Below are 15,195 nucleotides of genomic sequence, written 5' to 3' on the forward strand. Positions count from 1 at the left end.
GTAATTTTTGAGTATAGATTATAACTAGTTCCACCTAAAATCGAACGCCAAACATTTTCTTAGTACATACCAAGGCTATAAAACCATCACGAATGGGAGAAAAATGGTATTTGTTCAATACCTTTTTGCATTTAATACTGGTGAAAAGGTAAAACGCCGAATTTGATATTTAAAAAAGTTGAGCCAATTTTAATATTCTGAGAACGCAGTTGTTCTTAGATTTTGGCCCTCTAAAACGCCTGATTTGTCCCTATCAATTGCCAGACAAAAAAAAAACATCGGGAGAACTGTGTAATCAATATTTCGCTGAGTTTACCATTGAAGAGTTAGTTTTATAATTAATATAAACTCGAAACTCAATATTTTCAACAATTTGGATATATTCAATAATACATATTCCATGTAAACATAAATAGAACATTTTGTGCTTATGAAATACAATTTTGACATTTCAGTTTGACAGATGCATTGAACGTTTGGATCGTTTGAACGTTTATTATGTTTCGAAGCCTAATGCTTAGCACCATAGCTTTCTTCTAACTATTATAGATGGCGCTATCCTTGTGCATATCTCTTAGTTTATGTCATTGACAAAATAGAAAAAAGACGAACCAACCGCGTCAAAAATATTTATATCGATTTGTGAATGGTTTCGGGGTATTGCGACGATGAAAGTGCCACTGTTTTAATCACATTCAAAGCATGTATACATGTAATTCATGGATTGACAAAAATAAAAAGGTACACGAGTATATCCATGACATCGGAATTGCTTTGTATGTGCTCAGAAAATAAACCAACATGATCAACGCCCCGAATTTCGCATCTTGCATCAACTGAAAAGATGGGACCAACAGTTTTGTGTCCCTTTATCAGGGCAAAGTACTTTGATGTATTTCGTGCGGTCAAAGTGGTGAAAGACAGAGATAGAAAAAGTGGGGGGGAGAGAGCGAGAAAAAAGTGTTAAACATCGTAACACATCTCGACACATCTTTGACATATTTATTAGGGGCGATATACATATGTATGAGTATGAGACAGCGTACACATAGGGAATTTTGCAAACTGTCGCTATTTTTAAATTCACACCATTGTCTCACACATTTATCATCGTTATTTGATGTTAACCCTTTCGTGCATCGTCTTATGAGAATGATGTTCCCTCTTCTTGTCTTTCGTCGACGTTTTCTCATTTGTCAAGGATCCTTTCTCGAGAAATTCTCAAGAAATCCTCAATAAATTCGTTTCATTTTCATTTTTCTTCATTTTTATCCCAATTTTTCGGTGGAAAATCCTTCTTCTATTGGGCAAATGAAGGAGCATTGAATGTTGCAGAAGGAAAAATCGTGCAATAAATGGCAGAATATTGAGATAAATCGACGAAATTTAAAGATAATTGACGCTTATGATCGAAAAATATTGAACGAAAATTTCATTTTCATTGAAAATTCCAAGGAAAGTGGAGAAAAATCAACGAAGATGGATAAAAATTATGTCGGGGAGCCCAAAAATTGAAGAAAGTCGGAGAGTATTGAAGGGAAAATTGACGAAATTTAAAGAAAATCGAAGAAATTGAAAGAAACAATTCTGTAAAATTGTAAAAAAAATGGAAAATTTCGACAAAAAAATACCTGAAGAGGTGCAACGAACACGGTTGAGCATATCCCGATTGAGCGTTGTACACAATGCACACACACGTGAAACGGATTTTTGTCTTTTTATCGCACGCTCCAGACAATCTATTGTATAAAACTTGTCACGTAAACTGTTTATGAAGTTGTGATGAGTGTGTGTCGTATGCATTTGGTGCTATCTCAGCCACATTTGTTTCCATCGACACAAACACACGTTTTACTTACGGTACATAATTATACGCGATATTCTTCGCGCCAATTACAATTCATCATCATGTTTGTTGGACGGTGAATGTGCGCACAATAATAACTAGCAACAAACACGCAACAATGCACAAGAACATAAAACGTGACAAGCGAGTGCGCGCGCGCGCGTAGCAAAAGTCATTGTTTGGAATGTTGCGAATGTTGCGAATGTGTTCGTCGCACAGCGTCTCGCAGAGTAGATTGAACATGTAGGAAGAAAATCCAATGAGAGAACGAAGAAATTAAATAATGTGAAAACATTTTGTGTGGGTTGATGATGGTAGCGGAAAACTTGAAGCAAAAGGATTCAATTCCGGTCGAAGGATGTGATGGTTCATACAGGGGATGTTGTTGACCCATTGAAACATCTTGAATTTCGAGAGAAGCAGAGAGCGCGAACAAAATGTAAACAGTCGTCAAAGCACTTGATAAAAGCTTACCACGTCTCATTGACGACGGTCTCGAAAAGGGTGAAACACACGAGCTAAGCGTAAAATTATGGCCTCAACGAAACTTCGCCGTTCATTCATGGCAAAGCCATTGTTCCTAGCTTCTGAGAAGGAACAAAAAAATATGGAAGAATAATTTTTCTTTTTTGCTTTCTCTCTCCGCCTCTTTTCTTCTTTTTCTCGAGACTGCTCTCATTTGGCGCACAATAATAGTTTGTTTGCATGCTCGGTGTGCATGTGCATCCATTCATTTTCTGCCACGAATTTTTGTGCAGCTTGAAACAAAATGTGTAAAATAGTTATTTTCAAATAAAAAGTTGTAAACTACGTGCTTTGGAAGACAATGAACGATTCTCAAATGCGAATTGCAACGCGATGTTGCAACATGCAGTTTAGCACCAAGCTGGAGCTGTATAAGCAGCAGCATGAAAATGCAAATACCATGCATATGTGGTCGCTTCAATGTTACAGCACAGCATTTGCTTCTTTGTTTAACTTCGCTTTGCGCCAATATATTCTCACTCTTTGGAGTGCTAAATGTTGGAAAGCAGACACAACATAATCCCAGCTAGCTTAGTATAAATGATTTCGCTTTGAGCTTTAGTTCTTTACATTTATTCTTTCCGTTTTGCAACAAACAAATCTAATATAGTAACATTCGCAACATTGAACATTCTTTCTGTGTGTGCGCCACCCCAATCGTGCCGGTTTTAATTACATTTTCGGCTTTAATTAATTTCACGTACTTATCCCTTCGACGCTAGCAACGAGAACGAACGCACAGATTTTTTTTACCACCCAAAACCAAGACGATTTTCACATTTCGAACCGAGTCAAGAATGCGAATTGCAATGTCTGGTCGCGCCGGGTGAGCGCATATTGAATTATGAAAAATTGCGTACCATTTTAGAAGTGCGATTCGCAAAAAATGGAGAAGGGAAATGAAGAGCAAAAGAGAACGAGAGAATAAGAGAGAGAGAGAGAGAGAGAAAATGACAAGAGCGAGAACAAGTGAGCCAGAGCTATATAGAAAAGAATCACAAGACGAAAAAAAAACATCGAGTGAAATCGCAAGGGAATCATTTATGCGTTGCATATAAAATCCACGTCAAAAATCATACAGAGACTTTAATTGAATTTGAGAATAATGTGAACGCTTTAACGTGTTCTTACTTTGAGTCAGAGTCTCTGACTTGTAGTACAAACCTCGTACTAGGTTTTCTGTTTGCATGTTACTCGTACTCATATTCTCACTGTACTTTCACGATCTACTTCATTCGAATACGCATAATGAATCTAACGGGATTGGTTGATATGCTATACCAATTCGTCATGCCTGTATCGCCTCTAATGTAATTATATGTACATTTGCATTTGCATTTGCCGATGTGCAGCCTGTGTTTTGTTTATTGATTTTCAATTTGCTGTTGAGCGCAATCAATTGAGTATGGTCTGGCGTTATGATGTGTACAGAACACGCATATTGCACTATGAGTAAAGTCTATGTGGGGGGAAATGAGTGAGTTTTACTCATAAAAACGTGAGATGAGATGGAGAGCTAGGGTAGAAAAAAATGAGTCAACGAGTCTATGCCGGCACATTTGCATATTGGCAAATGTTTCAAAGCTGCGGTTTGAACAATTTTTTCTCGTGTTTATGCTGCTGTTGCTGCTGCTTGAAATTTAATAAAAACTGACAAAGCTGACGCTCACTTTATTGACAGATTTCAAACAATACGCAAACGAACACGACGATGACGATGGAAGATGAAAAGAAAAATGCGTCGAAATCAGTGTGCGAGACAAAAAATAAATAAAATTGAATTATTGTGGTGTCGTTGTGCGTATGCTACAAAATGATTCAACCAGTCAAACGGTATGAATGAATACAGTATTTGGCAGATAATCCTTGGCGAGCAATGCAAAAAAAAAAATGTACAGCAGCGTAACAACACTTTTGTTGACATTATTTAGTGGATTTTGTGTTAACCAACGAATTCGGAATTCGAAGAACGACAAACAAAAAACAGCAACCGACCCAGCGCCGGTGCGGTTCAATCATCAAAGCAAACGATTCATCAATATTTATCGGCGAAATTCGCGCCATTCTTTTTCACACTCAACAAACAATGCACACACAGTAATGCGGGAGACCGGGAAAAAAAGAAGAACACGCGCCACTCTCAACGACAATGCGGTGTGCGAAATGATTTTGCTGTTAGTTTTGCGTATACGGTAATACGGTAAATAGCGTGTGTGAGCAATAGTGAACCGATCAATCTTATCCATATCATTTGTATGGCTTCGAAAATTGACCCCAAGTGCTGCTTGGTCGTCACTTAATAACTCAAGCATGATGAGGTTTTTTTTTTCACCGTCGTCGTCGAGCATGAGCAACGAAACAGGTTACCAGCGTATATGGTATGTGATAAAAATCACCGTTTGGCATTTATCGGAAAACAAATGGGACAATAAACCAATGGCCAACACTAAATATCACCAACGCAATTCAAATTACACACGAACATAGCCATTAAATTATGACGAACATGTGAAATTTTTTTTCTCTTTGGACTTCCATTCAATCAGAGTCTAAAGACTCTGCTTAACATGCAATTTCTTTTAATAACAACGACGATACAATGGTTCAATCAACCTCAAAAGCCAATCAACCCTACGTTTATTTTTGTTCTGTCTCTTTCTCTGTCTATTGCACACGCTATCGCACTTCCATTCGGTGTGTCATTTTTGCTTTCAATCGCTGTCGCTTGTTTCTGTCGTAACTGCTATCGCCATCGGCTTCTCTCTCTTTCTTACGCTCTTCCCTCTCTTTCACTCTCATTTTATCTCTCTTACTCTTGTACTCGTTCCATTCCACAATAATCATTTCAATTAATTCGAAGCGATGACAATAGGAAAAACACGTGCAAACGCCGGTTGTTGTACCACGAAAACGAGACTATCGACATAAAACACCATTTTTATCGGTCAATAATCAGTGAGGTTACGAGGTTTTTTCTATAAGTATATGCTTTTTTTCGGCACTTTAAGTTACTGTTTCAAAAGCCATTTTCCATCTATTCTACTTTGGTATTGTTGTACGGCGCTCATTGAACCGTGTCCAATGCATGTACACATTTCCACCAAAAAAAAGCTTCTGTTTGACCGTCGATGGTTTTCGTTTCGTCGGTTCGTTCGTTCGTTGCTATCGAAGCTTAAAAATAGTTCAGCGATGTGATAGAATGAGCCAGCGAGTATGAACCAACGAGAATGAACCGACGACTATGATAGAATGAAAAGAAGAAAGAAATATAGAGACAAAGGCAAAAAAACATAGAGAAGGGGGGGGGGGAATGTGTGAAAGAGAGAATGTGAGAATGAGTTTGTATGTGTGAGAGAGAAACACGACAAAAAACCGGCCCGAAACGTCAACGCGTAATAAATGTGCGAAGCTTGAAAATTCGTCGTCGAAAAGTGTTAGTATTGTTCATTATGGCAATGTGTCAGAACAAACGCTCGTTGACTATAGTCTGAACAACAAGCGCATCGATGGAAATTCGACAAAAGAACACTGTCGAGTGATTGTCGTGTTGCTGAACTTTTGTGTCGACACTTCGATGGCGATTTGCGTTTTCTGCTCTTGTTGCTGCTTCAGCGCCATTCATAATTGCCATGTATTAATTTTTTTTATTGATTATCTCAACGTCATGAGCTTAACATTCATTCTAGCATTCATTATTATTGCTGTGTTTCTCCGTTAATTGACTGTGTTTAATGAATTCAGTTGCACAAAACAATGGTATTTGCACTTGTGCCCATAGGAGTATTGCAATGACCATAAAATATATGCATTTCATCAAGTTTATCAAGCTCTTTCCAAGTTTATGCATAGTTTCAAACTTTTGATCAAGCTCTACCATCTAAATGTACAGTAAAATAATTTATGGGAACGACGTAAGATGGCGTTTTTTCTGGTCAAAAAAGTTGCAATATCCCTTTGACTTATGCCGTGGCTTTTTGGTAGTTTAACTGGTTCAAAAAAAGGATGAAAAGAGAGAAAAAGAAGAAAGGAAGACAAAGGAAGAAAAAAAAACACGAAAAACGAGGAAAAAGAGGAAAAACACAATTTTCACCGTTTTTCAGTCCATTAAACTCATATTTTTAATTTTCTGTCCATTTTTTTGTTGTTGTTTCAGACATTAACCAACCCGCAGCCCGGCAAACATGTACTATGTACTGAAGCAACACACCAAAGCAAACCGAGCACACAATTTTCAAATTATTGGATATTGAAAACTGACAACAACGGAAGCACAAGTCAAAATGGATAGCAAAATGTTTTTACCCATTAAATCAAATATGTAAGTTTATTGACACGATATTCTAATTCTATCCACGTCAATCGCGCTCGTGGACTAAACACGCACCATTCGACTGGACAAACAGTTTTCGTGGAACATTCGGTGTGGTAAATCAGTGTTTTTGTTGTAGTTTCCAACCTTTGCTTTTGAAGGGTGGAAATTTGCTTGATTCATTCCGAATTTTGCCCTTAGCAATTAGTAAAGTTTATTGCTTCGATACGGTTCGTTGTTGTTGGGTATGTTTGTTGTTGTTGTTAATGTAATTTTTCGTTGCATGTGTCTGTGAAACACATTTAGTTCAACGGCATCGTCGGTGACCAACGGGACGATAGCCAGCGCAGAGGACATCACAGTCACTAGCAGTTCAACACAAACGCCATGCGATTTAAGCCCACTGCCAATTAATGATGACATGCTGCCACAGGCACATCATCAAAATCCCGGACACTGTATCGCCTCATTTGCGGCCATCAATCAAATGCGACAAAATTCACAGGTACATACACCAACTCTGAATTCCATTTAAAAAAAAAAACGGTTTTACTTGAATGGCTCGTCGATTCCGTTGAATCGCATTTTTCTATAAATTCGTTACCATCAAATAAATTATAAATAATAAAATTCGCAATTTGATTTGGGATTTTGTTTCAAAAAATTTATTGTCAATTAAGCACATTTGCGCTTGGAAACCCGTAGTTTCAATTGAATTCAATACTATGAATGTTAATAATGAACAATTCAGTGAATTCGATGGAGAAATTTGTGTTTTGCATAAGAAAATGGCAAAGATTTTCGTTTTTTTTCATTGCAAAAAGCAATAGTTTTCATTGGATAGTTGCTTGTACATGATTTCCCATGTGCACAAACGGCAAACAACAAACAAAGGGCGAATTTTCTTCCATGCATATGTGTTTAAATTGTCAATTGTAAAAATGTCACATTAAAATGGATATCTCATCGAGAGAGTGGAAACGAGACAAACTAATCGAACTGTATTGATATCAACAGCTGTGTGATGTCATCCTTGAAGTGAGTGGAGAGAAGATAAATGCGCATCGAGTGGTGTTGGCATCGGTTAGCCCATATTTTTATGCAATGTTCAATGGTACGTAACAACACAATACGTTTTGGTCGAAGGAACAAAATTGCGCGCAAAAGAATGTGTGTGTATTCGGTTTCGATGCGCTTATTGTGACTTGTGCTTTTTGTTGTGCGGTTTTGATGCGCCATCGTATTATGAATACACATGATGTATGTGAGAGCAAGAAGAAAAATTGTCCTAGCTTTTGGGGCTGAAAAAACGTCGCCAGACATAACTGGCGTCACATGTTTTAACAATACATCTTTTGCGCGCATTCTTGTGCTTGTTATGTTTCCCTTCAAATGTTCGCCCCATTAAAATGCCATAACGATCAATTCATTTTGATGTGAAGCATGCATTGGCATTTTGTTAATATTCATCGGTCTTTGTGTGTCATTTCATTTGATTCTTATTTCTGGACTTTGGTTGACGTGTACGATGGCGACTTTTGTTGATGCTGATTTAACGTCTGTAACAAACCGGCCGATAAATTGAACGAACGTTAATGGCGTGTGACGTGGGTAATTTCACATGGGACAACAGATGATATGATTGAACGGAATAGTGTGAATGTTAAGCTACATGATGTCGATCCAACGGCATTACGACAACTTATCGATTATGCGTACACAGGAGAAATCACAATCAGCGAGGACAATGTTCAGGTAATGGACTCGAAATATGTTATAGACCTTTATTTTTTCAATGCGATGTGATTCAGAGATGGTGGAAAGATTTGCCGTTGGCAACTGTGTCCTAAGTTATTATGAAAAATGTAGTCGATACACAATAGAAACAGCGGCAGCAGCAGAAGTTGTGGTCAATTTATTCTATATTCCCATCGCAACCAATATCGTCAACACTTTCTTATTTCACCATTTCTTTTTGTCTTGACGGGGGTTTTCTTTCTTTTTTTTCGTCTTTCTCTTTCTATCCTTTCTTTTCTTTCCTTTTCTTCCACATTTTTTCACTCATTCTCTCTCATTTTTTCTCCCCATCCCATATCCCTCTCATGTTTCTCGTCTCATTTTTTGTTGTTGTTTCTTCGCTTCATTTCCGTATATAGGTTCTATTACCCGCGTCGAGCTTACTGCAAATTCATTCGGTGCGTGAAGCATGCTGTAAATTCCTGCTGCGACAACTTCATCCATCGAATTGTTTGGGCATTCGCAGTTTTGCAGGTATGAATTGTTTTTTTTTTCTTTCTTTTCTTCTTCTTCTTCCTCTTCATTTTTAGCACACAAGCGTTGACTATAATTTAAATGAACTTTCTGTGTGGTCGTACCACGGCAAACATGCAACGCATTCATCTTTATTCATTAAACGAGGCGAAAAACAACTAAGCACAAGCAGTGTGCGGTTGTGAGTCACACAACTTATGACAACAGCCATTGCTGTTTGTTTGTTTTTTTTTTGTTCTTTTTCCTCACTTTACTCACTCACACCGCAAGATGTATAGTTGGTCGTTTAATGTAATAAAAATTCGCGCCGAAGTGTGAGCGCAAAACACAATTTTTTTTGCTTTGGGGTTTTCCTCTCGAACCACAGTCGCATGACGGATAAAATAAATAAATAGGTCATGGCTTTTGATGGTGTAGTGTAGTTGGTTTTTACTGCATTTCGAATATGCTTATTTATGTTCAGCGCCGTAGCCAGAAAAAAAAATTGGAGGGTGCAAAATCGAATTTTTTCTTTTGTTGCACCTTTGAAACCCGATTTTGCACCCGAACTTGTTGCACCTTTGAAATTTTTGGAGGGTGCAATGCACCCATTGCGCCGGCCTGGCTACGGCGCTGTTTATGTTTATGACCGACCAACGCTGTGCGACAAACTTTCTTGACACTCGTTTTTCGCACGATGCATGATGGAAAGCTTTCATGAGAATTAACATACATTGGAAGAAGAATCCGGCAGCCAGAGAACACTATTTTGCGTTGAGTGTACAAAACCACTAAACGTTTTCATGCGCACGGTACACACTAGTTCACATTGTTTCCATTTCAATGGCTCTTGATTGACACCAAACAATCAGTCTAATTTGGAAGGAAGAAAAATGCCCCCAACGCATAAAAGATTAAGCGACTATTGATTACAGAGCAGTGATTGAGCAATTTTCAGAGCTACCGGTTACAAAAAAAAATTCCAGCGCCATTGTGTCAGGGGAAGTTAAGCACAAACCTTCTTTTGAAAAATATGTTGTGGTCTTATGTTTTCTTTTTTTTTGAAGTACAATTTCTTCATAGAAATTATTTGAAACTTCACCTCCCTGCATTTAGTGATTTAAATTACGAAACAGCTACATCTCAGAGTGAAGCTATCAAATACCGTATTTGATTCAATTAGTCTCTACTTGCATAAAATAGCTGAACAAATTAAAAAAAAATTGGACAAAAATTGCGATTTTTGGCGAATAATAACGACCACAAAGTCGCAATTGAATAGTTTGAAAGTGGTTTTATTTTCAAGTTTCAGCAGTGAGTGGAGAAAAGTCCAAGAATTCTACCGAAAATTGGTATTTTTTGATATTTCTAAGCTTCAGCCAGAACAATTTTATTGGCCTCCAGATGATAGAAGTAACTAAGTGATGATCTAAAAATTAGATGTCAAATCATTCAAATCACAACAACCGTAATTCAGATTTAGAGCTGCATTTTCTCATTCAGAGCTACCGGATTCCAGTAGAACTACCGGGTATTTCAATCACTGTTACAGAGGATTCAACACTCTTCGGCTTGATTTCCATTTTCCCTTTTTCTTCGTTCTTCTTTGACACTCATTAAAAGTTCTTGGTTTCTTCACTTTTTTTTGTTCTGTCCTTGCAGACGCCCATTCTTGCAAAGAGCTACACACGAGGTCACACAAATATGCACTTCAGAATTTCCAACAGGTTTGTCAATAAAAGCTTTTTTACTCATACACACACATCATATTCATCCCATGATTATATTCACTTAACAACAGGTGGTTTCAACTGAAGAATTCCTTTTACTACCATTCAGTGAAGTAAGTATCTTACTATCTTTGTCTCTTAGTCTCTGTTTTTTTTTAATTTCATATGCTTAGAAAATGAAAAAATCATGTCAGCGAAATTAAATCATACACCGAGCGACTCATCTACCACGCTTATATGACCCACAAGTATACCGAAAATATATTTACATCGGCAACTGAACAGCTCAGGGTTTTTTTTTTGTTACTCAACTGACAATTGCACAAACGATTTCTTCCAAATGGGTTTTCGCTTAATCGAATGTTCGAATTTCGAAATCATTAAATAAAAAAGAAGGAGTAGAAAATTTAATCATCAATAGGGTGGATCGATTTCTCAAAACACATATGACCATACCTGGCAAATGTATTATTCCAAAGAGAGCCACGTTACAAGAAACTTTCTTTCATGAGTTGAGTCTTAAATTGAAAGTGTTAACCTTTTGACCATGGCTTCGAACGTCCATTTTCTAGGCTAGTTTTATGCCTTTAAAATGTTGTCCTACGGTAGTCCGAGAGCCAAATGCTCTCTGAACTCTGTGTGGAAAATAGCAGCACTCTCAAAAAGATCTTTTTTACTCTCCCAAAAAAGTTGACTCCGAGTTTGCCATTTATCACTTTCTGACTGGTCAAGATAGTGTGGAATCACTTCCAATGAGATTTTTTCCAGACTTTTCATCATTTCATACTCTTGTCGACCGTCGTGATAAATTGAGAATATCGTAAACCATCCAAATTGTAAAATAGTCTTAAAATAAACCACTTTTCTGAAAAAATACAAATAAGTCAGATATTCATATCGAATGTTTTCTTCGTGATCTCCTCAAATATGATATGAAAAACAACAGTGCCTTCAGAGTTTTGCAGAAAATTAGTCTATTTGTTCAATTGTTACAATTTGGACTTTGTTACAATTTGGGTGGTTTACGATACGGAATGAATGCTCCCGATTTTTGGGAAAGCAAAGAATGGATATTTCCGACACAAAAAATCGTCTTAGACCACACTAAGATGGCCGCTAAAGCCCGAGTCATGGACCAAAAATTTCTATTTTGTCTTTCGATCAAGGCATTTTTCGGTAAGGTCATATTATTACTATTCATAGATTTTAAAAATCGATCCACCCTAATCCAAAGCGCGCTGATTCAACGAATAATTCCAAAAACAATCTGAAGATTTAATCTACCTAGAATTTACACAGTATATTCATATGGACATCACTCTCATTGTCTGCCAATGGCGCGTGTATATTCGATTAAATACATACATAATAACCAAAGCATAACACACACACATTCCAATAATAATATGATCAAATTCATACAAATTTCGATTTCGATACATTGGCATGTTGCAAAGTCGGAATATTCTTATACACTCATAATGTATTAGTTGTTGAACAGTCAAGCTATTGCATACTTGTAGCGCCTCTAGTGAGTTTCGCAAAGAACTACCGAGAATAACAGCGACAGCATTCAAAACAGATTATGACGAAATATCATTCGTGTCTGTGTGCGTGTGGTTTGTTGTGTCGGTATTGGTGTGCTATGCTGCACTATGTCGGTTTTCGCGCGAGTTACTGAAGGTGGCGGTACTAATTCATTTGTATGAAAACTTCAACATTTATAATGAAGTGATTCCTGATATTGGCATGTTGCTAATTTAATATCGTATATAATCAAGTTTTAGGGGATGTTCGGAATTTCTCCATTAATTCGTTGAGTTGATTTTGTTTTGTTTGGAAAAATTCGATCAAAATGAAAAGAATCCATTTGAATGGATGCCACAGGCGGAAGAATGGAAATGCTGAATTTATCTCTGACAAACGACTACTTTTGTCTGAAAAATTGGCAATTTTAATTGAACCGAAATTGCCACATTTCTCAAAGTAAAAAAAGCAAGTTTGAAAAAATGAAAGGATGAATTGGGTTTTATTTCTGAAAAAGGATAAAAAGTAATTAACGGCGGTATGGAGAACAAAGCCTATAGCACATATTGAACGTGTTCATGGCTACAGCCGTAGTTCGCCAATTTGGCTTGTGCACCATTTTCTGCAATCGGAAACGAATTCAAAGAAACTAATGAAAGAGTATTCGAAAATTGGATCATGTTTTTGTGACTTCAAAGGTATTCAAAAGCTCGTTCTGTGTGTTGTTGAGCAAATCACTAAAACCAAGTCATTCCCAACACTCGGAGTCAAAATACATTTATGCGATTATACTGACTAGTACATCAATTGGTTAAATTGTGCTAAATGATTTGTTCAAATTGATGGAGCGCCACGCTCTCTCTCCCTCTCTCTCTCCCTCTCTCTCTCTCTCTCTCTGGTCTCTCTCTGTGTTTGTCTTTCTCTCACTCTGTGTGTGTCTCTCTTTCGCTCTTTCCTCCTCTTACTCTGTATTCATTGAAACTTTTCTAGCAATTGGCTACGGTAGTTAACTCAATAATTAGCATGGTGTTGCAAATCGGTATCTGGTCCCCGAGTGTGTAGGTGTGTGTGTGTTTGATATTCGAATAAATCATCTATTGAATTTTACAGTTGCATAAAAATTATGGTAAATTAATGCTTTGAGTGTCAAATACAAGCACTTCGAACACACATATGCATATTCGATGCGTGTCTATTTTAGCACACTGGGCTCAATATATATATATATTGATTTGCAAATGGAAAAGTGTGCGCCTATGTGTAAACGGATTCTTGTTGTTAGTTCATTTTAAAACTAATTTTCTCACTTATCGCTTCGAATTTCATCTCCGTTCTCTGATTTTGACATGTTTTCCGAATAGAAAAACCAATTGTCGGTATTTGCCACAAAAGATAACCCAAATTGAAATTATTTGCTTTTCAATTTCAGGTAAACGATTTAATTTCCAACAATCAATTGAACATTTGCTCCGAAGAGAAGGTGTTTGTTGCCGTATTGAATTGGCTGAAACATGATATCACCGATCGTAAGCAGCACATTGCCGAGGTAAATGAAGCCCAGTCAACGCCGGACTCCGAAACTAGAAAAAATGCCGGTGTGCACCGTGCATTAATTGCTCATATTCTTCTTTCTCTCTCTCTTTCTCTGTGTTTGTGTGCTTTTTGTCACATTTTTAGCTGATGAGCCATGTACGATTGCCGTTAGTTTGTCGCGAATTTTTAATGACATGTGTCGAAACGGAACCGCTTATACGCGAAGATACACAATGCAAAGAATTGCTACTCGAAGCCATGAAGTACCATTTATTGCCGGAGCAAAGAAGCTCGATGACGACACAACGAACACTTGAACGTCGACCCGATGGCATGAAATCGTATATGTTTGCCGTTGGTAAGTTGATTAATCAACACCAAGCCATTGGTGTGCACCAAAATCCAACACACACACGTTTAATAAATTGTCAACTTTTTCTCTCCGTTTCTTCCAATTGTTTTCCATCGGTTCGGTGGCGACAAAATCTATAGGTGGCGGTAGTCTTTTTGCGATCCATAATGAATGCGAATGTACGTTTTTGTTTTGTTTTTAGAAAAATAAACGAAATCCCTCTTTCAATGGTAATGTGTTTTATTTAGGCTACAACCCTAGAACCAATGCGTGGATGCCGATTGCGTCGATGTTATGGCGACGAAGTCGTTCCGGCGTGACCTCGTTGCGTAAAATGCTGTATGTGGTTGGCGGGTATGTACTAGTTTGGGCAAAGCTCCCATTTGCAAATTCAATTGTTGCGAAAATAATTAATTAAATCAACTAATTTTCACACACGCACTCTCTCTCTCTCCCTCTCCCTACCTCTGTCTCTCTCCCCACACTCTTTCGCTCTCGCTATTTGGTTCGTGACTTCTTTGACATTAGATTCGATGGTGTTACGGATCTCTCAACAGCCGAAGTGGTGAGTGATCTTGTCAACTAATCCGCCACCGGCGCTGAAAAGGAGTCAGGTGTAAGAAAATTGAACAATTTTTCTGCATTTTCTCTCTTTCTAGTACAATCCAATGACAAATGCATGGCAATACATAACACCGATGGGAACGAAACGCTCGTGTTTGGGCATTTGCTCATTCGATGGATTAATCTACGTTGGTGGCGGCTATGATGGTGCAAGTTTTCTGTCGAGCTTCGAACGATATGATACATTGACGGGTGTGTGGAGTTCGTGTCCGACGATGAGTACACGGCGCCGTTATTGCCGATTGGCCGTTATCGATAATTGCATCTATGCTCTTGGTGGCTTCGATCAAAACACTTATCTATCATCGGTGGAGAAATTTGATCCACGTGTCGGACGCTGGATGACCGTACCAGACATGACATCCCGACGAAGTAGCTGCGGTGTTGCAGCAATCGACGGTAATTTATACTGTATCGGTGGCAATGATGGTACGATGTGCATGTCAAGCGGTAAGTTTTATATGTATTTACACCCAGCCAGGCAATTTCTTCAATTTTA

The 15,195-nt window shown here is 37.8% G+C and overlaps 1 protein-coding gene across 1 annotated transcript in view; it reads left to right on the top strand.

Annotated features, from left to right (window-relative positions):
* Positions 1 to 15,195, top strand: part of LOC129574381 (kelch-like protein 17) — a 31,931-nt gene that overhangs the window by 12,505 nt on the left and 4,231 nt on the right. The window contains exons 2-14 of the mRNA XM_055456358.1: positions 6,525 to 6,689; positions 6,987 to 7,185; positions 7,698 to 7,794; positions 8,314 to 8,435; positions 8,837 to 8,951; positions 10,593 to 10,657; positions 10,732 to 10,773; positions 13,617 to 13,733; positions 13,865 to 14,078; positions 14,213 to 14,251; positions 14,321 to 14,426; positions 14,601 to 14,637; positions 14,732 to 15,146. Of these exons, the coding sequence (XP_055312333.1) occupies positions 6,652 to 6,689; positions 6,987 to 7,185; positions 7,698 to 7,794; positions 8,314 to 8,435; positions 8,837 to 8,951; positions 10,593 to 10,657; positions 10,732 to 10,773; positions 13,617 to 13,733; positions 13,865 to 14,078; positions 14,213 to 14,251; positions 14,321 to 14,426; positions 14,601 to 14,637; positions 14,732 to 15,146 (1,606 nt within the window). The 5' untranslated portion in view covers positions 6,525 to 6,651. The remainder of the gene's footprint in view (positions 1 to 6,524; positions 6,690 to 6,986; positions 7,186 to 7,697; positions 7,795 to 8,313; positions 8,436 to 8,836; positions 8,952 to 10,592; positions 10,658 to 10,731; positions 10,774 to 13,616; positions 13,734 to 13,864; positions 14,079 to 14,212; positions 14,252 to 14,320; positions 14,427 to 14,600; positions 14,638 to 14,731; positions 15,147 to 15,195) is intronic.

This window comes from Sitodiplosis mosellana, unplaced genomic scaffold (genome assembly GCF_009176505.1).
Source record: "Sitodiplosis mosellana isolate CC-2019 unplaced genomic scaffold, AAFC_SMos_1.0 Smas_scaffold_6162, whole genome shotgun sequence".
Lineage (NCBI taxonomy): Eukaryota > Metazoa > Arthropoda > Insecta > Diptera > Cecidomyiidae > Sitodiplosis > Sitodiplosis mosellana.